Source organism: Elgaria multicarinata, chromosome 4 (assembly GCF_023053635.1).
Source record: "Elgaria multicarinata webbii isolate HBS135686 ecotype San Diego chromosome 4, rElgMul1.1.pri, whole genome shotgun sequence".
Taxonomy (NCBI): domain Eukaryota; kingdom Metazoa; phylum Chordata; class Lepidosauria; order Squamata; family Anguidae; genus Elgaria; species Elgaria multicarinata.
The window spans coordinates 68,900,988-68,924,296 of NC_086174.1; the positions used below are offsets into that span (position 1 = coordinate 68,900,988).

At 41.6% G+C, this 23,309-nt stretch overlaps 1 protein-coding gene across 2 annotated transcripts in view; it reads right to left on the reverse strand.

The window, feature by feature from the left end:
• Positions 1 to 23,047, reverse strand: part of SYTL3 (synaptotagmin like 3) — a 41,380-nt gene extending 18,333 nt beyond the window's left edge. The window contains exons 1-8 of one of the 2 annotated variants that reach the window (XM_063125679.1): positions 22,969 to 23,047; positions 20,600 to 20,667; positions 20,073 to 20,236; positions 17,362 to 17,571; positions 14,801 to 14,865; positions 10,281 to 10,332; positions 4,732 to 4,798; positions 2,849 to 2,921 (exon numbers count right to left, since the gene is read on the reverse strand). In XM_063125679.1, the coding sequence (XP_062981749.1) occupies positions 2,849 to 2,921; positions 4,732 to 4,798; positions 10,281 to 10,332; positions 14,801 to 14,865; positions 17,362 to 17,571; positions 20,073 to 20,182 (577 nt within the window). In that variant the 5' untranslated portion in view covers positions 20,183 to 20,236; positions 20,600 to 20,667; positions 22,969 to 23,047. Of the gene's footprint in view, positions 1 to 2,848; positions 2,922 to 4,731; positions 4,799 to 10,280; positions 10,333 to 14,800; positions 14,866 to 17,361; positions 17,572 to 18,588; positions 18,654 to 20,072; positions 20,237 to 20,599; positions 20,668 to 22,968 lie in introns of those variants that run through there. The other variant, XM_063125680.1, reaches the window with a different exon arrangement.
• Between the last annotated feature and the right edge of the window lie 262 nt (positions 23,048 to 23,309).

Here is a 23,309-nt window from a genome sequence, read left to right on the forward strand (position 1 = left end):
CATTCCCCCACCCTGCCCCCACCCCCACCTGTTTCCACTATCCACACTGGAGTTTGACAGCTGTCAAACTCCACGCGGCTCATAGAAAATGTGTGGGAAAGGGGCGGAATGCACTTTTATATGAAATCGCAGTCCTGCCAGCTCAAGGTGAAGTAGATGAGAAAGGGGCTTCCCCAAGGGTTGAGGAAAGATTTTAAGTCCCAGAGGGCACTCAGCTAATTGGGTGATCTTGAGCAGTTTCCTCAGATGTCAAAGTGACCTCAAGAATTTAAATACTACCCCTTAGGGATCCCTTCCTTCTAGGACACACCTCCCCGAATATACAGCACCCTGCTTTCATATAAAAGTTCATGCCACCCCTTTTTCTCTGCCAAAGGGAGTAACTACTTCTAGTTTGACTGCTGTCAAAACAGAAGCAATTACAGCGGTTTGTAAAGAAAAAGTGGGTGGCGTCTTGGGCACCCTTAAAAACAGTTGCTGAGGATTCAGGCAAGTGGGGATTCCCAGCAGGGCAATGCATTAAACCCTGTGACTATCCTTGCTAGGGGTGTTGATCTATACCATTTCGCCACCTGTCAACTGTGGAAGACTGTTTTGACAGTGTGGACTACAGTGTAACTTTGACTGTTACCTTGTGCATTTGACATACAAGGGAGCAGCCAAGGTAAGACCCTATATTTTGGATACGTGTAGCTATTTGCGCACATAAAACAGGGCTGGGAAAATGTGGAAAAAATGCCTAGCCCCATTTTTGCATTATTATTATTATTATTATTATTATTATTATTATTATTATTTTAAAAGGCTCCAACTGTGAGCAGGATACAGAGCAGCTCACTGCCTGATGCCCTTTATTCACGATGAGCTGGCATGTCTGGGTTTGGCCAACGCACCAACGCGTCATGGGTAAAACAATGCCAACAACAAACCATGGGGTTTCAGGGTGGATTGTTTTAAAAAAAAAATCCTGATAAACTGCTCGAGGTTTGCATGACACACTAATGCGTCATGGGTTGTTCAAGCAACCCAACTCTTGTTTTGAGGCATGTCTGTATGCACTTTAACTTTCACTTGGTTGCATCCCTTACTTTGGTTATGAATTTGAAATTGATAAACAAATGGTCAAAGAACACCTAATTTCCTTGAATGAGTTCAAATCTCCAGGGCCCGATGAACTGAATCCTAGAGTAATGAAGGAGCTAGCGGAAGAACTCTCAGAACCTTTGTCTATTATCTTTGCAAAATCATGGAAGACAGGTGAGGTGCCAGACGACTGGAGGAGGGCTAACGTTGTCCCTATCTTCAAAAAGGGCAAAAAGGAGGAACCTGGGAACTACAGACCAGTCAGTCTGACATCCATCCCTGGGAGAATTCTGGATCAGATTATAAAGAAGTCAGTCTCTAAACACCTTGAAATCAATGCGGTGATCACTAGAAGCCAACATGGATTTGTCAAGAACAAGTCCTGTCAGACTAATTTGATCTCACTTTTTGATAAGGTAACCTCCCTTGTGGACCGTGGGAATGCTGTGGACGTCATATATCTTGACTTCAGCAAAGCTTTTGACAAAGTACCACATGGCATTCTGATTAACAAACTAGCTAAAAGTGGGCTAGATGGAACAACTATTAGGTGGATTCACAGTTGCCTACATAATCGGACTCAAAGAGTACTTATCAATGGAACCTTCTCAAACTGGGGAGAGGCAACGAGTGGGGTACCGCAGGGCTCAGTCCTGGGCCCAGTGCTCTTCAACATTTTTATTAATGATTTGGATGAGGAGGTGCAGGGAACGCTGATCAAATTTGCAGATGACACCAAATTGGGTGGGATAGCTAATACCCTGGAAGACAGAAACAAACTTCAAAGTGATCTTGATAGGCTGGAGTGCTGGGCTGAAAACAACAGAATGAAATTTAATAGGGATAAATGCCAAGTTCTACATTTAGGAAATAGAAACCAAAGGCACAGTTACAAGATGGGGGATACTTGGCTCAGCAATACTACAAACGAGAAGGATCTTGGAATTGTTGTAGATCGCAAGCTGAATATGAGCCAACAGTGCGATATGGCTGCAAGAAAGGCAAATGCTATTTTGGGCTGCATTAATAGAAGTATAGCTTCCAAATCACGTGAGGTACTGGTTCCTCTCTATTCGGCCCTGGTTAGGCCTCATCTAGAGTATTGTGTCCAGTTCTGGGCTCCACAATACAAGAAGGACGCAGACAAGCTGGAGCGTATTCAGAGGAGGGTAATCAGGATGATCAGGGGTCTGGAAACAAAGCCCTATGAAGAGAGACTGAAAGAACTGGACATGTTTAGCCGGGAGAAGAGAAGATTGAGGGGAGACATGATAGCACCCTTCAAATACTTAAAAGGTTGTCACACAGAGGAGGGCCAGGATCTCTTCTCGATCCTCCCAGAGTGCAGGACACGAAATAATGGGCTCAAGTTAAAGGAAGCCAGATTCCAGCTGGACATCAGGAAAAACTTCCTGACTGTTAGAGCAGTACGCCAATGGAATCAGTTACCTAGGGAGGTTGTGGGCTCTCCCACACTAGAGGCCTTCAAGAGGCAGCTGGACAACCATCTGTCAGGGATGCTTTAGGATGGATTCCTGCATTGAGCAGGGGGTTGGACTCGATGGCCTTGTGGGCCCCTTCCAACTCTGCTATTCTATGATTCTATGAATCCTCCTCCATTAAGTTTTGAGACTCTCAAAGCAAGACAAAGGGAGCTGAATACTCCCTTTGGATATCTGTTAAAAGCCTGACCCCTTTTGCATGGTGACAAAGTGAAACATATAAAACCATACTGTAGGATAGCAATGCCCTTAAGAACACTTACTTCTCATATGTGTTGCAAAAGACAGAAATAAGTTTTCCATAGACCTGTGGAAACTTTTACTCTGGTCACGCTCCTGCAATACAGAGAAAGAAAAAGATAAAAGGGTTGTTTTGTCAGGGCTTCTCATGTCACATGCACCCATTAGTAACGGCAAAGGAAGCCTTCATGCAAGACTGTAAACAGAGCTATCATTTCTGTAGCCAAGCAATTAGGGGAAACATTTTGGCATGAGTGGAAGTGTCAGCGCAAAAGGACAGAGAGCTCAGTCCAATCCTTTTGTATCTACCAAAGCATGTCTGCTTTAATTATGTGACAAATAAAAGCAAATGACATACCTGGAATATTATTATTATTTTTTTGTAATTTCTTTTGGAATGCATTTATATTGAACCTCTCACCTCTCTCTGACTGCTGGGACAGTCGTGGCTTATATACAAACCAGCATTTTTTTTAGCAACAATAACCACTGTTAACTCAGGGGTGTTGAACCCCTTTCAACCTGTGGACCGAATTGAATTTTGGAGATGCTCTTGGGGGCATCTCTACATTCTAGTGGTGGGTGGGACCGAAGGCAAAGGGGGTGGGGCCAAAGTTAACAGCATGTTTTAGCTTAAACCTCTTATTGCCAGTAACTAAGCCTTAGAAAAAGGCATTGCAACATAAGAAGAGCCCTGCTGGATCAGACCCAGAATCCATCCAGTCCAACACTCTATTCACAAAGTGGCCTACCAGCTGTCGACCAGGGAACCATAAACAGGACATAGTGCAACAGTGCCCTCCACCCATGTTCCCCAGCAACTGGTGTTGGGCCACTGCCTCTGATCCTGGAGGTAGCACATAGCCATCAAGACTAGTAGCCATTGATAGCCTTCTCCTCCAGGAAATTCTCCAACCCCCTTTTAAAGCCATCCAAATTGGTGGCCATCACCACACCTTTTAGAATGGGGGGAAACCGAACAAAAGTTGGGAAGCCACCAAAGTCAGGGGAAGGGGGAATGGCCATCTGGGCACCCAGGAGGGTCGCATTTGGTTCTTCACCACCAGCTTTTCAACACAACTGGACTTCTCCAGTCAACCCTACTTAGAAAACATCCATATTTCTCAAAAAATAACCTATACATCCCTGTCATTATACGTTTTTACACCATTTTTAAAATGAGAGGAGTCTCTTTTATTTAAGATGTTAAGTAACAGTCATGCCTACCATAACCTCATAGCAGAGTTATTGTTCAAGCCAAGAAGTTTAAGTGGCTGACTCGCTCAGTCTGAGGACCTGTTGTGATCAAACAAATCACTACAGAAAACGTAATGGCAGTCAGTCATGACCCTGTGCACTTCGTCAAAAGAGTTTTGGGTTTATTCCTAATGACTGAGGATCAAATGAGACATGATGGCTGCAGATCCCAATGTTTAAATCTGGATCTGCCACAGTCATGTAGAAAGTGGGGGAGGAGAAGGGCCATGGAGGGTGAGGAGTGCAGAATCCTCTTCCACCTGCCCCTTATCTACCTGTAGTCCCTCTTCCCAAGTTCAAGCATGCCTAGGAGGGGGGGATTACGTTGGGAGACAAATTGCAGAGATAAACTACAGGGGGGTAGGATTTGGCACCCTTTATCCATTCACTCCTTGCTCTTTAAATCCAACCTTCTTCCTCTCCACCACCACCCCACCCAATTTCCTATACAATCATACGTTGTATGATTGTATACGATGTATGATTGTACATTGTACAGTCATACATTGTACAATGCCCCAGGTCTATCAGGAAAAGAAACTAAAAGATTAAAATATAAGCATTATACAGAAAGGAAATAATAGCTAACAGCACTAACTGTTTTATGTATAGATGTTCCATTGAATTGAAAGACAGAACTATACATTACCTCTGGATTAGTTCCATCTGTGGATTCAGCAAACGGAGGGGGAGTCGGAGGAACCACCGATATGTCACTGAGAATTTAAAGGGGGTGAAGAATGTAACCAAAAGTATTTAAGTATATTTCTGTGATGTACTGTTCACCATAGCTCACTCCTTCCACTTTTCCAGAATTTAGAATGTTATTTTAAGCCATCAATCACCATTCTGAACATATGATCACTCAAGATGGTTTACAATAAAAACAGAAATGAAAGGATAATAGCATAAAATATAATCACAAAAGCAATCTAAATAGAGCAGTAATAAACAGAGACCAAATATCAATCTAAAGAATGGGAAAATGGTCATCTGATGCCTAACAAGGTGGCACGGCAGACCTTGCTAGCAAAGGGATTTCATAACAGAGGTATCACAACTGAATAGGCCATCGTCTAAATGCTACTCAGCATAAACTCCCAAACAGATCAGATGCAAAGCAGGACATAAACATACATCAACCTCTTGGCAACCTACTGAAGTAAGTCAAGAAGCTCATCACCTAAAGACAGTAGCCTTAGCAAAAGAAAAGCTAATTTATCTATCAGTCCATTATCCCATGTACTCTGAACTTCCCCAGTCCTCTGAACTTTGTATGCATTTAGCATACAAAGAGAGCAATCCCATGGACTAGAGAACCAAATGACAGTGGCCTCTGAGACTGGAGGTTTCTGTCCATCCTATTGCCTCTAGGCTCTTGCCAGCAGGGCAGGAGGAGTGACAAAGGCTCATCATCATCATCTATATCCCACCTTTTTTCCTCCAAGGAACCCAAGGTGGAGTACATAATCCTCCTCTTCTCCATATTTTTCTAGCCTTTCTGTTCTCCAATATAGCATTTTTCATCAGATAGGCCTCTGAGGTAGTCTAAGCCGCTCACTCTGGCAGAGGTGGGGGCTCACTGGCTGTCCACCCACTGGCCCACCCCCAATACACTCACTCCTTCCTTCCTGTGATAGCAAGCTTTCTGTTGGTGGCTGGTAAGGGACTGAAAGGGGAGAGATCCACAGTTTGTTGTCCTCCTCTAAGACCGGAGCTCTGACTAAAGCCTTGGAAGCGGAGATCCGCTGCCCCCTCTGGTCCCTGAGATGCTGTCTAGAGGTCATAGAATTATGCTAAAAGAGCATTTAAATACAACTAAGCTCAGCAACTAATGCTTCTGGGACCCCATGGTTTGTCTTCATTTCCCCCCACAACTAGTTCATGACTGTAGTTATCAGCATATGGGAATACACACTACATGGCCAAGGGGGGAACTGTTTGAAATTTCAGCCCAAAGCCTTCTTTAAAATGTTTTTTTTCTTAAGTGTAAAATATGTTTATATTTACAGGATTGGTCAGTAAAATTGTCATCTAACCATTAAGAACATTTAAAGAAATATAACATTTCCACTCACCAAATTAACATTTACTTTACAGAATAGTAGAAAACAGAATATGCCAGATATCAGGTAAAGGCCTAAATTAGATGTAGAGTTAAGTATTTTGCTGAGAAGTGGCCTTCCAGTCTTAATGACGTAAAGATTCAATGAGTATTCTTGCCACAACATATTTGCTGTCTGTCTGTCACATTCCTGACAGTCTTAGTATTTATTTTTAACCTTTGCTCTTTCAACAGAGCTGTAAATTTGAAAAGGTATTGAGCAAGAATTTACTGAAAATTTACAAACAACTTAAACCCTCTTTCAGCCTTATCTTAGCAAGCAAAGCAGTTCACGGAATTAAGGATAAGGGCCAAAATGCTAACGTGAGGTAGCCTGGAAGGGGGCTCCCTACCCCATCTCACAGTAAGCACGACACTTCCCAGGTCACTGCTAGGACTAATCCAGAAGCCATACCACAGTGCCACATGGGGGTATTGGACTGAACTGCAGCGCTGAGGGGCAGTGCTTTGGATAGTCATGGTTGAAATTTATCACAAGGTCGCTAGGATCAAAAGAAAGCTGGTACAATTCAGTACTGCTCTTTCCCAGTTGAAAGACTTGGGAGTGGAGGTTTCATTGATCAGTCGGCAGGGTTCTTATTATTATTATTATTATTAATTATTATTAATTTATTTATATAGCACCATCAATGTACATGGTGCTGTACAGATAACACAGTAAATAGCAACACCCTGCCACATAGGCTTACAATCTAATAAGTTGTAGTAAACAATAAAGAGGGAAGGAGAATGCAAACAGGCACAGGGAAGTGTAAACAGGCACCGGGTAGGGTGAAGCTAACAGTATAGAGTCAGAACAAACTCAATATTTGAAGGCTATAGGGAAAAGAAAAGTTTTTAGCTGAGTTTTAAAAGCAGTGATTGAGTTTGTAGTTCTCAAGTGTTCTGGAAGAGCGTTCCAGGTGTAAGGGGCAGCAGAAGAAAAAGGATGAAGCTGAGTAAGGGAAGTGGAGGTCCTTGGGCAGGCGAGAAGCATGGCATCAGAGGAGCGGAGAGCCCGAGCGGGGCGATAGTGTGAGATGAGAGAGGAGAGATAGGCAGGAGCTAGACCGTGAAGAGCTTTGAAGGTCAGCAGGAGAAGTTTATATTGGATTCTGGAGTGAATTGGAAGCCAATGAAGAGATTTCAGAAGTGGAGTGACATGGTCAGGGCGGCGGGCCAGGAAGATGATCTTAGCGGCAGAGTGGTGGACAGAGACCAGCGGACTGATGTGAGACGAAGGAAGGCCAGAGAGAAGAAGGTTGCAGTAGTCCAGCCGAGAGATAACCAGTGCGTGAACGAGAGTCTTGGCAGAAGAGACAGACAAAAATGGTCGAATCCTGGCAATATTATATAGGAAGAAACGACAGGATTTAGCTACTGCCTCGATGTGAGGAGTAAAGGAGAGCGAGGAGTCAAATATAAAGCCAAGACTACGAGCTTCCTTGACCGGAGTAAGCTTGACATCGTTGACAGTAAGAGAGAATGAGAGGAGAGGAGAAGGTTTAGGAGGAAAAACAAGCAATTCAGTCTTTGCCATGTTACGTTTCAAACGACAATGAAGCAGCCAAGCTGAGATATCTGAATCCTATATTAGATGTAGGACGGATTGCACCTCTGCAGCCAAACTGTATTCATAGCACTGAGCTGCCTGTCCACTAACAGGGACTGGCCAACGAGACCACATTACGCCAGTCCTTTCCCAGCTTCATTGGCTGCCAGTCCAGGTTCAGGCCCAATTCAAAGTGCTGGTATTAACATTTAAAGCCCTAAACAGCTTGGGGCCAGGTTATCTGAAGGAACGCCTCCTCCCATATGTACCTGCCCGGACCCTAAGGTCATCCTCAGGGGTCCTTCTCCGTGAGCCCCTGCCAAAGGAAGTGAGGCAGGTGGCTACCAAGAGGAGGGCCTTCTCTGCTGTGGCACCCCGGCTGTGGAATGAGCTCCCTAAGGAGGTTCGCTTGGCACCTACATTATATGCTTTTAGACACCAGGTGAAGACCTTTTTATTCTCCCAGCATTTTAACAGTCTAAAAATAAATTTTAACTTGGTGTTTTAAATTTGTAATTTTGCATTGCTGCTGTTTTTATCTGGTTGAGCTTTTATATTGTATTTTATATTATGGTTTTATACTGTTGTTTTATACTTTGAATGTTTTTAATTTTTGTGAACCGCCCAGAGAGCTCCGGCTATTGGGCAGTATAGAAATATAATAAATAAATAAATAAATAAATAAGAAAACTTTCACTCTGATACTTAAAATATACAGGAAATGTTCTATTGAAATTGTCAGAATGAAAGCAGAACCAGGCCAAGACATTTTGCTGTGCCAAACCATTGTGATGCATGATCCAAGACATGCACCCTAGGTTCTCCGCAGTGTTTCAGAGAATGCAAGAACACAATATTGAATTGTGAGTGGCTATGCGTGATATGAAACTGTTCCTAGTTTCTTTTGTGACACTGCAAGACATCCTTGACCATCCATCTGAAAACTATACGTTGTTTCACTGGTGTTCCAATAAATATTACTGCTGCATGACACTACTTGTCTTGCTTGTACAGTGAGACCTTACTGAATGTAATCAAATGAGAGTACAGGCATACCAGCTTAAAATGTGGAATTAAAATAAACATGGGGGCTTCCACCAAAAATGGAAGCCCAGCATTAAGGACCCAAATCTTGCTCTTTAAGGTGTAGCTCAACTTGCCCTTTGTCCCAGGAGTATAACGCTATTTCCTCAGGTCTGCTCCACATCTTTGGCTGATGATGACATGGGGGCTGTCTTGACGAGAGGATCTGCAGTGACCCCAGGGCTTTCCCCTGGAGCTCTGAATTTAAAAAGTCGGGGACTTACCCCAACTTTTTTTCTCTTGGACCGAGGCAACAACGCCATCTGCTGTCTGTTGTCTTGCTCCGGAGCTGCTTCGGAGGCGTGTCTGGGCAGATGATGAACCCTGATTGGTGACCATCTACCCAGACAGGGAGGAGGGGGCGGGCCAGCGAGCCGAATGGCTGCCTCCATGCCTCCTCCAGAAAAAAGGGTTAAAAAAACCCTGGAGGGACTGTGGAGGCATGGGCGCCCCAGTGCACGGGATGGCTGCTCCTCCTCATCTGCAAAGCCCACGCTTGCTCCTTTGTGTAGGGATAACATGGAGGAATGCAAATGCGGGGGTTAGAGGGCTCGCGGCACCAATGTGCTATCGTCAAGACAGGCTCATGAAAAGAGAAACATACAAAGTAATGAAATCAGGACATGGGGTAAGCTGCACTAGATATGATGGACACGGAGCTGGGGAACTTGACATGGGCCTGCCATTTTTCGTGGCAACCATGTGTTTACTATGTTTCATATTGCCCTAAGTCAGGGGTTGGCAACACAGCGCCTGCCAAGACCCCAAGTGTCACACTTTCCCCTGCCTCTATTAAAATTAATGGCACAAGATCACTCCTTTATTTTTAATAGAGATAGTGGAAAGGATCCCCTGCCAAAACACAGATGGGAGAGAGGAGGAAGCTCACCCACTGCCAAGGACCTTGTTGTTTCAAGGATCCTTGATGGGGCTGGGCTTCCCCATCCCCCTGCCATTTTTTGGCATGACATCCCCATCTTGCTCCATTGACTTTAATAGAGTTGTGCAGAACTGTGTCATGTTTTAAAATGGTTTGAGGCAGAGGGGAAAAGAAATGTGAAAATCCAGAAAGTGGAGGACAAGAAAAGTAAAAAGCCAGAAAGAACGGCAACGCAAGTGAAAATTCAGAGAAGGAGGAGTAAGAAAAATGAGAATCCAAAGAAGAGAGCATTCCCAACATTTACCACCCAGGCTGATTTATGGTGGTTCCTGGGGCACTTTTCAAAATGTCAAATGTGCACAGAAACCCCAAAAGGTTGTCTACCCCTGCCCTAAGTCATTCAAAGAGTGCAGCAAAGGCACCAAAACGTCTTATTATTCTGCTTATTCCATTACAAGCTCTTGATATTAAACATTGACATCTGATGGAAGCTTCAAGGGGCAGCTTATTTTGCATTGCACAATACACTCCTTGTACTGCATCAACCTCTCTAGGACAAGTCAACCTTCTTGTCCTTACCGTAGTTTTTGATAAGATTTCAAGAGCTTTGCACCAGCGGTTTCGTGTCTACCTATGAAGCAAGAAAAGAACCCACCAAGGTCATTAAGTAGCAATAAACTTGTATTTCACATAACAAATATTTTCATTGCAATTTTTTGTCAACTGTTTCTGTCTGTATACTTCAATACTGCCAACCATTTAAGGGTTAAAAGTTCAAGAGGTTTTGTGGCTATTTTTCTTTAAAAAAATGTGATCTTAAGTTTACTTCTGGATTTTGGATCAACAAATGTGTAAGAATAGATGGTACTAACCTAAATTGCAGCTGAAAAAAATAGCGAGTAATACTATGAAATGAAAGCTATAAACGTTTCTTTCTACACAAAACACAATTTGAGCAATTATAAATCTGTATAATCACCTACTATGCTAACAATAATAATAACAAATATTTTTCTGCTGATAGAGCTTTGGACTGACAATCTACTAAGAGGCAATTCACTGATTCAATTAATCAATCACATTTCACAAATGATGAATGACATAAAGCAATAAAGGTACTGAGTGTCAATTATTAACAGTGAAAATTCTGATATGCTATTGTATCTACTTACATGAGATCAATTATTAACAATCTAGAAAATAACTCTTTGGCATAATCAAATGAAGTGGCAGTAAAAATGATTTTCTCACAATGTTGCCTGATCTTCCATATCAAGTCATGCCACCAAAAAAGGACATGGTTGTGCATTGTACACCTTGCTTACTAATCATGTCAAGAGAACACTCGTATATGTCAGGAAGCTCTATCCCCTATGTCAGCACAGCCTGTAATACCAGTGCCAGTACAAAGGTTGCAGGAGATTGGGCATTAAAGAAATGAAGTGAGAAAGAAGCCAACTGTGCACAGGTTCTTATGTTCCCAAAGAGGATAAATGGAAGGAAATAATTCCTACTGTTAATTAGTAGTAGCTAACAACCCAATACATGTCTACTGAGAAGTCTCACTTGAGCTCAAAGGAAGTTACTCCGATGTGAGTAAGTATAGGATTGCAACATAAACCAATTAAGAGTCTCTTGTTTAGATCTATGCCACGAACTGACTGGATAGCCTTGGGACTCATCTCCTTACCCCAAAATACCAGGATAATCCTGATCAATACCTTATGGAGTTGTTAAAACTATTCCTGAGATCATGCACGTGGAACAAATACAGCACTTCAAATGTTAATTGGTGGGGCCAGTTTTAATCAATTACAATAAATTTTCATTGTTTGGGCTACAAATTAAAGCTCACATTTATGTATTTCGGTTCTGGAGAAGTATTGTAATAGGAAATGGGAAATAATATACTTTTTTTTAAACACAGAGTAGCTTTTGTTATTACATTTGGGAGAAGGCAGAGACTCAGTCGGACAGCACATGTTTGACATACGTTAAGGCAGCCTTCTCCAACCAGGTGCCTTCCAGATGTGTTGGACTCCAACTCCCATCATTCCCAGCCAGCATGGTCAATGGAATGATAAAAGTTACAGCCCTGTTTGTCAAGTTGGGGAAGGCTGCATTAAGGGATTAGATTCAATCCTGGCATCTCTAGTTAAAAGCATTAAGTAGTAGGTGACGGGAAAAGGCCTCTGCCTAAGATCTTGGGAGAGCTGCTGCAAGTCAGAATAGTCAATACTGGGCTAAATGGACCAATGATGTGACACTGATATGGAAGCTTCATACGTCCATTATCTCACCCTTCCTGTTCCAGGTGCTGCCACCCTAAAAATTAGGTGAGTAGTGACTACAGACAGACCCTTTTCAGTGGTCACATCCATAATGCTCTCCTTGGGATACTCAAGGAAAAAAGAGAGGAACCCTTGGGACACTGGCAGCAACAATTTTATCCTACTAGGCTTTTAATGGATATTTTACTGTTTCTTCTTTTATTGCTGCTTTAACTCCTGCTCTTAACTGTGCAGATGTTTTTTGTTGTTGTTTACTGTTGATGGAGGCTTTAAAAATGGGTTAATGTTAAATGGGGAGTTGTTTTAATATTTGGTATAGCTAGTCATCTTGAAAGATTCTGCTGAGAGGCAACCTAGAAATCTTTTCAATAAAATACATTTATTTGTTTTATTTGTCAAATGACTAGCCTGCTTTTTGTCAAAGGTTCTCAAGGCAGATTCCATTTAAAGACAAATACAGCACACCAATAAAATTATAACAGCAGCAATAGAACATTGTAACAGTTGCAGATTAAAGGACACCTTTATTGAGGTTTAATATAAACTTTACATTAATCAAGCAATTAAATGTAAATAATCAATTCTTAAAAGGAAGATGATTAGTTAACAAAAACTAACTGATTGATAGTCCTACTTTCTGCCATTCCCCATTTTTAACTCTGCGTCAGGAGCTTGTGTTGCCCTTGTGGAAATTACGGTGGACTGGTTGCCCACAGAGGCAATTAACTGCTGTTAGTTCATCCATGTGTTATTGCTCCAAGAGAGTCACAAAATAGGAAAACTTTGCTGCAATCCTTCACACAGCCAGTCAGCTTAAATCCCATTACCTTCAACGGGATTTAAGAAGATTCAGCTTGTGCAGGATTGTAGATTTTAACTGGACCAGCTTCTGCATAGTTTCTAGTGCTAGTAACTATTCAAGAGCTTAGTTGCTCTTTAATGAAAAGAAATATTCTAGTTAAAAATCCCATTTTACCTAATCATTTCTTATTCATTTTCTAGGACAAAGAAAGCAACGGCTCACTTTATGTAAATTTTTTGGTTCTGTGACTATGAGGCTGTTTGAGTTTTATTTGAATTCTACAAAAGGTTCATCTAGAGATTGCAATAGTGACAGATGAACTTTCTATTGTAAAAGCATCATCACACAGTGGGAAATCGCATTTGCTCACAGTCGCTTCTCCGCCTGTGCGTTTTCCCCTCATTACTTCCTCTTTTGAAAGAGGAAGTAAACAACTTGTATGTGGCCCCTTCAGTGGGCCATTTTGATCCTGCTTCTTCTCCTGCACACAGCAGGAGATAGTGGCAACTTCCATCTTTAAAAATAAGTCGGTGGTGTGAAGAAGGCTGGAAGGGACGGGAGGCATGCAGGAGGCAGACAACACTGTAAGAGGGACCTGCAAAAATCCTTGAGTGCCCAGTAACGAGCATGCAATAAAACACTCGTCTGATGGAGCTCTAAATCTATCATGGAAAAAAACCAATTACCACTAATAATGGCTATAGCAATACATTAAGCTACTTCAGGACTTCATAATTCCTTCATTACAAAAAAATGCCAAGAGAGGGCGTTGTTTGAATTCATCATGTAACACAAGTCACTGAGCAGGACAATGAATATTGTTGACAAATTCTACTCAAAGCAACACTGAGAATTATAGAAATAATCTTGTATATTTAGACAGTTGTCAAAACAAACATCTTTATTCTCATCCAGCTTTCTCTGAAAGAATTCCAAAAACAAATCAATCCATTTTTGTTTTAAACCATTAGTCTAGGAAACTTGTTGTAAACTATTAAAGACAGAATGATAACACTGCGTCAAAGACAAAGGGTGACATCTAACATTGCGCAAGCAGACTTTGACTCACACTGGGAGACTGTTAGGCAGTGGGCTGATCGGTACACCAATCCCAATCCTGGCTTGAGATCCCAACATCAGTTATTGACATCGAAAGCTTGCTAACTACTGGACTGGGTACCTGATCAGAGAGATGGATTCCCTAAAGACCAGAGCTACCCCTCCTCCCTTCCCCTCAAGCCGACCTTGGTGCTGTTCTGCAAAACCTGGTGCCCACATTTGGGGGAACTTGATCCCATCCTTTTCATCCAACTAGGCCTCAGTACTGCAAGCCAGGTTGGCATATTCTTCCAGAATTAGGTTTGAATTAATGCATCCTTTCCCATTAACTGACCCGGCATTCCATAGCAGCACCCACACACTCAAGGGGACTGTAGGCAAGCCCCAGCATTACTGAGGAGGCAAGTTGGAAGGAGAAACAGTTCCTCAATGTCTCAGCTGTCTTCCCCAACGGGGTTGCCTCCGAACACCATAGCACATTCTGGCACACAGGTTCCTCACCTCTCGAACACATAGCAGGCCTCAGGCAGCCCCAAGACCCACAAAGCCACAGTAACTCATCCCAAAGCCAGATTCCCATCGCCCTCTAGACACAATTCAAAAATATTTAAAATAATTGTAATAAAACTATTGTATCTGATATAAGGGGTAATCATTGCTGCCTATGGCAAATGGACATCGATTTAGTATAAACTGTTATTCACGGTGTTTACAGCCAATGTAGAATACATTGTACTGATTTAGCATACTTAATATAATCTCCAGTATTGTAGTCAAAAGAAATTGCATTTTGCAGTTTTATGCACTCATATGTTTGCATGCTATAGAATCTATTTTTATTCCAGATTATTCTTGCTAAAATATGAAATAGACATAATAGATTAACAATTTATCTTTCATCCAATTTAACGTTGTAGAATAGTTCCCTGCTGCTTTTTAATAACTACCTTCAGCTGGAAATTTCCTTGCTCGCTCCTCAAAGAACCACTCGCCTGTTTTGATTTTAATTTCCCTGCAAAAGCAAACAACAAATATTTTAACCTTCTACATACATTGTTTAAGGAAGAATTTTCATGACCACAAACCGACTCATTACAAAATAAAAACCATCTCCTTTGTGGTTTAAAGTAGAGCTTGAAACCAGGGTTTGAGGGTAGTTTGCAAACCTTGTTTAAAGCTAACCATGATTAGCATTAACCTTGGTGCAGACATAATACTACACCATGATTTGTGTTGAAAAGGGAAAGGGAAGAGAAAGCAGGACAGAGAACCAGAAGGAACTCCTGATCTTTCAAGCATGTCTAAGACATTGGGAAACATTATATCTGTAACAGACCACTGGATCTTTTCTTTATCTGACCAAAATTTTGTTCTTATATATTATCTATGCATGTCTAAATTCGGTTCCTTCAGAGTAAAGCAGTATGGGTTCCAAAACTGTACCTACTTGAGATAGGGAAATTACCTAATCGTAACAGGAGCTAGATAACCAGTGTGAAAATTTAAAGAATTTTAGATGAAGGATATAATGACAGTACTCAAATATACCCAATTGCAATTATTCACTGTTCTTGCTATGAGGACATGTCACTCGCCATGCCTGCTTCTTACAAACTGCAGGTGAGATGAAAAACCTGTTTGACTTTATCACTTCAGGCTGCAGGCTAATAAGCCAGATCTCTGGAGGAAAGAATGTTAGCTTAGCATTCTCACTGATATATCAGTTTTCTATGTGCAGGATTTTTTTTTCTATATAGAGAAGCATTCAGTCATGCAAGGTTTCACCTGCAGACTGAAGTTGTTTAGTCCAGGAATAGAATGCTTCCAGATAAAACTTTTAACATGCCATCACCCACCTCATTCACAGCCTTTTACCCAGGAAGGGGGGGGGCAGGCATTGTTATCTTCCATTTATAACCCTCCCATGTTTTCCCACTGCTTCTTCTGTCCTTTTTCTTGCCACAGAAAATCCATTAGGTGAAAACAGATGGAATTGCTGCACAAAGCCTTCTGAATGGTTGGTAGCATTAGTTGCCCTCTGTCTGGAATCACCCACAGATTGATCACTACATTGACTGTATGTGTACCTGCTATTAGGTGTGGAGGAGGAAACAGTATGTTTTTCACTCCATGGCTAATAGCAGCTTCGGAGGGGATCTGCACGGGAGAAAGATTTAAACTCTCTTTCCCTGATGCACAGCACTGATGCAAATCTCCCCTCGGAGCTTTTTGCAAAAGAAAAAGGTGTTGTGATTGGCTCCTGTATTCATTTGGTTCCAGCATTCATTTCACCACAACATTACAGGGAAACAGCTCCCATCTCACTGAAAGTGCATGTCAAGGACTCTGACTACCAAGTGCTGGGGACGATCAGGAGAGAAAAACCACCACTGTGCCCCTCCATCCGTGCAAAGCTCTCTTGAGACTGATAGACAAATGGCTGAGCTGAATGAGCCACTTCTCCAATCCACCACAGCCGTTGGTATGTTCTTACATATCTGTTGTTACAGTAACTTTTGCTGACAGGCAACACTGATGCGACATACTGATACATTTAATTACCCAAGAACCAAATTAGATGCGACACCACTTACAAAATTAGCATTGTGTGGATGGCTTTTCTTATAAATTGCAACAGGAGAACCTGGATTAGGACTCTGGAGTAGTAGGTAGTGTGGCTTTAACCCTTCCTTATGGGCTGTGGTCCAAATCCAGACCGAGGGCCCTACACCTGCTTTTTGCATTGGCGAAAAATATTTTTATTTTTTATTATTACATTTATATTCCACCTTTTTTCCTCTTGCAATGAGCCTAAGGCGAACCCAGAAAACTTCATGGCCAAGTGTGGATTAGAACCCAGATCTCCCAGTCCAACAGTCTAACTATCACTTTGGCTTTCCCTGTGGTTCAATGGGAACTTCTTTTCCCCAGTTCAAATAGCAGGCTTAGGGGGAGGAGGGATAGTAATATGGACTGGGGCCACTGTGGGGTGCAAAGGGTTAAAGCCCATTTTCCCCGTCCACCCTGGGTCCCGATCCAGTTTAGGAATCCTCTATTCCTGCAATTTACTTTCAAAAAGCCATCCATGCAATTGCCAATTGTGTTAACGGTGTCTTATTCTATCTAATTTGGTTTCCAGTTGTGCAGCAGACTTTATGAGCAAAAGTAGTTTTTACTCTGAAAATAACTCATATCTATCATAAACACTATCAACCATCTGGGTTACACACCTCCCCCCCCTCTTCAGGGCTCTATGCTGCTTCCATACACTTTCTTAGGATCCATGCCATTTCCCCTTCTCTGCTCTTCCCATTTAAAAACACATGCTGCCCCTTCCTTTTCAGCTGCTGATAGCCCTGTAATTCCTGCTGGCCTGATCCTCATGACATATATTCTGTCTGTCCAATGAATATACAGACTCTGCCATAATTAATTTCAGAAAGCAACTAATGAATAACCAACAACAACTGAAATTCTGTTTTTGAGCAAGTTCAGTAGAATTTCTCACTCATGAGCGTAGCAGACAGTGCACTTCCACAAATAGGGATTCAGAGTGATGCGACATCCAGAGCATACTTGATGACTGCACCCGTTGCACACTGCGCCTCTATTGAACAGCACTCCAAAAGACTTCTGACAACGGGCACACGACTTCTCCCGAAATTCATAGTTTGCACCTTCTGCCCCTTTCCACTGCTGCAGCTCCATTTTCAGTTTTCTATTTCCAGCCAGAAAAAATAAAATATGTACATTTGTTTACCAGGTGGGATTGCAAAAATATAAATGTTTCTGAAACAATTAGTAACACTGCAGCCTCTAAGTAGTTGCATGAAATCACTTTCATTCATAATATACTGTAATTGAAACAATCAATGTAAACTAAAAAATAAAGATCAACCCCTCTACAGGAAAAAAAATAAATGTGAACCCTATGGTTCTAGATAATTACCACACAGTTCCATTTTTGAGCAAGTTCCTGAAGAGGGGATGGCATCCCAACCAAATCCAGACACTCTTGGGTAGTACTGATTTCTATTTGAATCCGCTCCAATCTGGCTTTCAACCCAGTCATAGTGCAGAAACATCCTTAGTAATCCTGGTTCGTAATTTAATCTGGGAAGTAGATGCGGAGAGGGGGGAATACCACCCCTGGACCACTCAGAGACCATGGCATGCTTCTGGGTTGCTTGGCCAGGAATGGCCTGGCTAGCTTGGTATTAAGCTGGCTATGGTCTTTCTTGGCTGGGCACACCCACTCAGTGGTGCTGGGGAACTTCTATTCTGCACTGTGGCCTTTAGCTTCTGGGGTGCCACAAAGTTCTATCCTGTCCCCTACACTTCTAACATCTACATGAAGCAACTGGGATAAGTAATCTAGAGGTTTCAGCCAAAGTATAATTAGTATGCTGATAACACAAAGCTCTCTATCTCACATTTTTACATACTGATCACAAGGAGGCTGTTGAACTTCTGAGGGATGAGGGCAAACTACCTGAAATTTAATTGTTACAAGGCAGAAATGCTGAGGGTGGGAAAGCCAACAGAACTGGATAGAGATTTTCTGATAGTTCTAGATGGGGGTCACACTCGCTTTGAAAAAACAAATTTGCAGTTTGACGGTCCTCCTGGATTCTGGGTTGTCTATGAAGGAGCAGGTAGCTGCAGTACTCTGGAGTGCCCTTTATCAGCTGAGATGGGTGCATCAATTGCACTAGCTGGATATTGCGGGTCTCACCTCAGTTACTCAGCCTATGGTTACATCCATACTGGATGTCTGCAGTGCTCTTCACATGGAGCTGCCTTTGAAGAGAGTTCAGAAACTTCAGCTATTGGAGATACAGCGGCCTGGAGGTGGGGTGGGGTGAGGCACTTGGATATTACAACACTTTAAAGATAAAAATGCTCATTTCCTATAATGCAATGGATTAAGAACCTAATAATGCTATCAACATTTAAACAAGTGGTAGTTACCGCTCGAGAATGGACAAATATACGGATATTTGGTCTATTTTTGTCAACGTCTATGTATAACTCCTTTTTGGGGTTTTTAAAGAATATTGTAGCCTATTGAAACAGATATTTTCAACTCATGTACTTATACTATATAAAATTGTAAATTTTTCACTGTCTTCTTTTTCATGTTTTGTGGATATTTGCAATTAAAAAATCAATTAAAATAAGAACTTGGATCTTATTACAACAATTTTTCACCCATTGGCTACCTATTTGCTTCCAAGAAGGTTGCTTTAAACTGCTGACATTGACTTTAAAACCCTAAATAGTTTGGGACCATGTTACTTGAAGAATCACCTGCACCTCTACACACCTGCATGAGCTTTAAGATCTGTTGCGGGGGCAGGGGGATGGTAACTCATTTCCCACTGTCAGCAGCGATTAAATTGGTGGGCCCAATCTAACTCCCTCCTCCAGTAAATACATTCAACTCCCTTTCTGTTAATTTTCAGAGAAGCCCTTAAGACTTTCTGTTTCAGTCTACTTTGGTTAAGGAGAGCTTTAGTCTTTTATGCTGAGGTTTTAACTTTTTATCTCGCTGGCCTTTGAATGTGAATTTTAAAAAATGCCTTAGATGTTAAAGTTGAATTATTATTGCTGCTTTATTAGATCTTGTTTTTAAATTTTGCTTCTGATGTTGTAAGCTGTTTGGGGGAAATCATATTGAATAAAAAAGAAATAAACCCCAAATGTCTTTTTCTACAACATTTACACACTATAATGTTATGCTGAAGTATTTGGCTGACCCCAGGAGATAAGTGAGTGGGGCTTGCTTCTTTGTCCCTTTTGTAGATAACCATTTTGTAAAAGTCATTGAATGCATCTACTGGGGGGAGGGGGGTGTTTCTACCACATTGGAACATAATTGCTTTCCAAATCTCATTGAAGAATCCCTGGCATAGATAAAATAAGAGAAACTTGGGGTGGTGGGATCTAACCTGTTGGACCCTATTTGTTTGCCTGTGAAAGAGATAAAGAAGTTCAAGATCAGTTCTTAGTGCAAACAGTATGTATTGCAGGATTCAATGAACAAAAGCACTCCATAAGTTTCTTCTTGCAAATTGTTTCATCTAAAATTTCATCACTAAAGCGATCCAACTAAGAAGCTGAGAGGGGACCTTTAGCAATGAACAGACGAGAAAATTCAAAACCAATACAAAAACAGAGGGAAACAAGGGCACAGCATATTCCAAAATAGTAACATACCTTATTCTGTCTTCCTCCACCATTCTCAACATCTGGTCACGGTACAGGACATCTAAAATAACCTCTCGCTCCAGTCCCTTAGGTAAATTGAGGTCAAGATCCTGGGACATTTTCTCTCCTGATATTCACAATATCTTAGAGAATCTTGGTTTTCCACAGCACCCCTATAAAAGATGGATGTTGCTGAAGTCTAGTGATAGGGTTCAGCAATCAAAAGATCTAGGAATCCTTTTAACAGCCTGTGATCTTCTTTCATTTGAATTATGTCTTCAAGACGGATGAAAAGAGTCCCTTTCCATGCAAGCCATCCCCCACCCCCGCCAAATCTCACCACCTGCTGAACATGCTTGCTTTGCTGGGTCACAGCAGCCTACTGAAAGTAAGAGAACTTCAAGTTCCCAGTCTCTGCAAGTAGCTCCTAAACTGACAAAATGATAGTTCGGTCTAGATTAATTATTTTGCCAAGAAAAGTGGGCCGTGCTTCAAATTGAGAGGGAGCAGGAAAAGGGGGGAGAAATCCTACTTACCTTGTTTTAACTTTAGGAATTTCATATTAGGAAATTAATTTTGGGAGGGAGATTATATCTTATAAGATCTAGGGGGAAAGGAAAAAGGAAACTTTAGTTCCCCACCCTCATCTCTTTTCCATATTGTTACTAATTCCCGTTTTCTCTGAAAAAAGAAAACACACAGTGTGCTGACATACATGCCATAAAAGTTATTCAGCCATAGCTGAGCTATGAAATATGATTCATCAGTGCTCAGTCTCATGATGAGATAAGCATGACTGGCCAACGTAGGGCTTATTTACTCTGGTGCAACCCACCCCCTTCCCCGGCCACAATTCCTCCCCCACTTTTTAAATATGTTATTTTGCTTTATGTGGATTATGAAAAAAAATGAAAAAGAGAATAAAACTATTCAAATCTATAAAAAGAAATGCCAAGAAATTCAGAGTTTCCTTGTAGACAATTGCAAAACTAAAGATACCTTAACTAAAATACATATCCTACTATTTGCTACCTGATTTTCCTCTTATCCTATCAATGTGAAATATAAAACTAATATGGGGTGAGGACAGGATGCTCTACAGAGAGATTTTTAAATCAATTATTTATAGGCCATAATAGCTAATGGATCTGTCATCTGAATCTTGTCTGAATTGTGTCTGAAGATGCAGAGAAAAAGGTTTTGCACAAAACACTGCTATTATTAATGCACATCCCACACAAATCAAGAGGATGTGATTTCCTTTCAGGCATTATAGGTTTGCTAATGGCAGATACATGGGATTTCCTGTTTACTGTGTAAGTATAGATGACACTATATTTAAGTAAAAGCCTATAACAACCGTGGGAAATTTTGGTCAAACTAGCCATAAAATGCTGACTGCAACTGACTGAAAGATTACCCTTTGACTGGTGTTTTGCAAATGTAAGGCAGGCCACTCTACCAATTAGTAAAGGAGGCACAAGACTTTGGGAGGTGGGTGTGAGGGGAGGGATTGGGTGTGCACTGTGCTTTTGACCAAAGGCAAATTATGGCCCTGTCTTTATCCCAATTCATGTAAAAGTGATAGCTCTATGCCTTGACTGATGACACTCAAAACCAACTGAGCCAGGAAATCACTACTTTTGGCAGTATGGGAGGGGAGAGCTTATTTTACTCCCTCCCAAACTGCTAAAAGTAGTGATTTTCAGGCTCAGAGAACTGTTTAACCCTGTCAGCGCACTGCCAATGTGGTGTGTGAACAAAGCCCACTCACAACACATAAACTGACTCTCAAAGAATTTTAAGAACATAGTTCAATGTGCTCTGAAGCTATGGAAACTTCTTATTGTATAAATGCATATTAAAAACTCAGCTTCTCCAAACAAGCTATTTATAAAAGGCTTGTTTCTGGCCATTCGTGGAAGTTTCCGGGTCAATTTAACAACCCTGTGCTCAAACAGGAGGTCTCCCATAATTTCTCCCCCTCCCCTTATTCAATTTTAAAATACATCACAGGCAAACTAGAATAAAACCCTAACGGCACGAAATCGACATTGTGTAAAGCTGGCATTGCACTATGAACCTGCCGAGGAAGTACTTTGAACTGAGGGAGAAGAGGGTAAAATGCCTCTCTGCAACAAAGAGCTCCATCATACGAGCATTTTATTGGACACTCGTTGCTGGGAACTCACAGATTTTCGTGGGTCCCTCTTAAAACGATGTCTGCCTCCCGCCCCTTCTGGCCTTCCTCGCACCACCAAAAAAACCACCCAGAAAGTCTGATATATTTTAAAAAACAGAAGTTGCTGCTATCTCCTGCTATGTGCAGGAGAATCAGTGGGATCAGAACAGCCCACTGAATGGGCCATGTGCAATGAAAGCAGGCATGGAGAAGCAACGGTAGGTAACTGTAATTTCTCCCCCCATCTGATGGAGTTCAAAAGGAGGCAGATCCAATCCCCATGTGTCTACTCAGAAGTAAGTCCCATTGTATTCAATGGGGTTTATTCCCAAGTAAGTGTGACAAAGGTTGTGAACTTACAGCAAAATCTTACTTCTACTCAGAAGTCCTGGCTTTCCTGTGGGCTGTGAGGAAACAGACAAGAACCCCCGCTCCTTTGCATACATGCCGGGGAGGGAGGGGTTCCCCAATTCAACTAATCCTGCCATCTAAAGGAGCCCCAGAAAATAGCAGCAGGACCTTCCCTTGCCCCTCTCTTCCTGTGTAATTGAATTCATATCAATTCATATCAATCCCGCCAAGGAAACAGGAAGCACAACAGCGCCGGATAAACAACGGGTTTTCCATGAATGTAGAGAAGCTCTTAGAAAACAAAGTCTTAATGAGAAAGAGTCAAGAATCTTCTTCTTTGACATATTACTGAGCTTAACATAGAATAATTACCTATCTCTGTAACATTGGAAGGCATATGCTGAAGTCACAAATCTTTTTCTAAGGAGTAGGCACACAGGAATGATTGAGAATTCTCAGACGTAAAGGTTTTGAAGCTTGCAAAGTTAAAGAGTTAGCTGTAGAACAAAGAGGAAGGAAGGCACATAAAGTGTGTAATGCCTCATTTCACACTAGCCAACCACAGAGAAATAAATTACACTTTTTAACGTCACAAATTCAGATCTTCGTTGAGAAATGAGCAATTTACATATTTCAGTACACGTTTGTACAGAGAGACATATACAGTTTAATTAACAGTGGAATTTGTTTGTTTGTTTTTAAAAACTATTGTC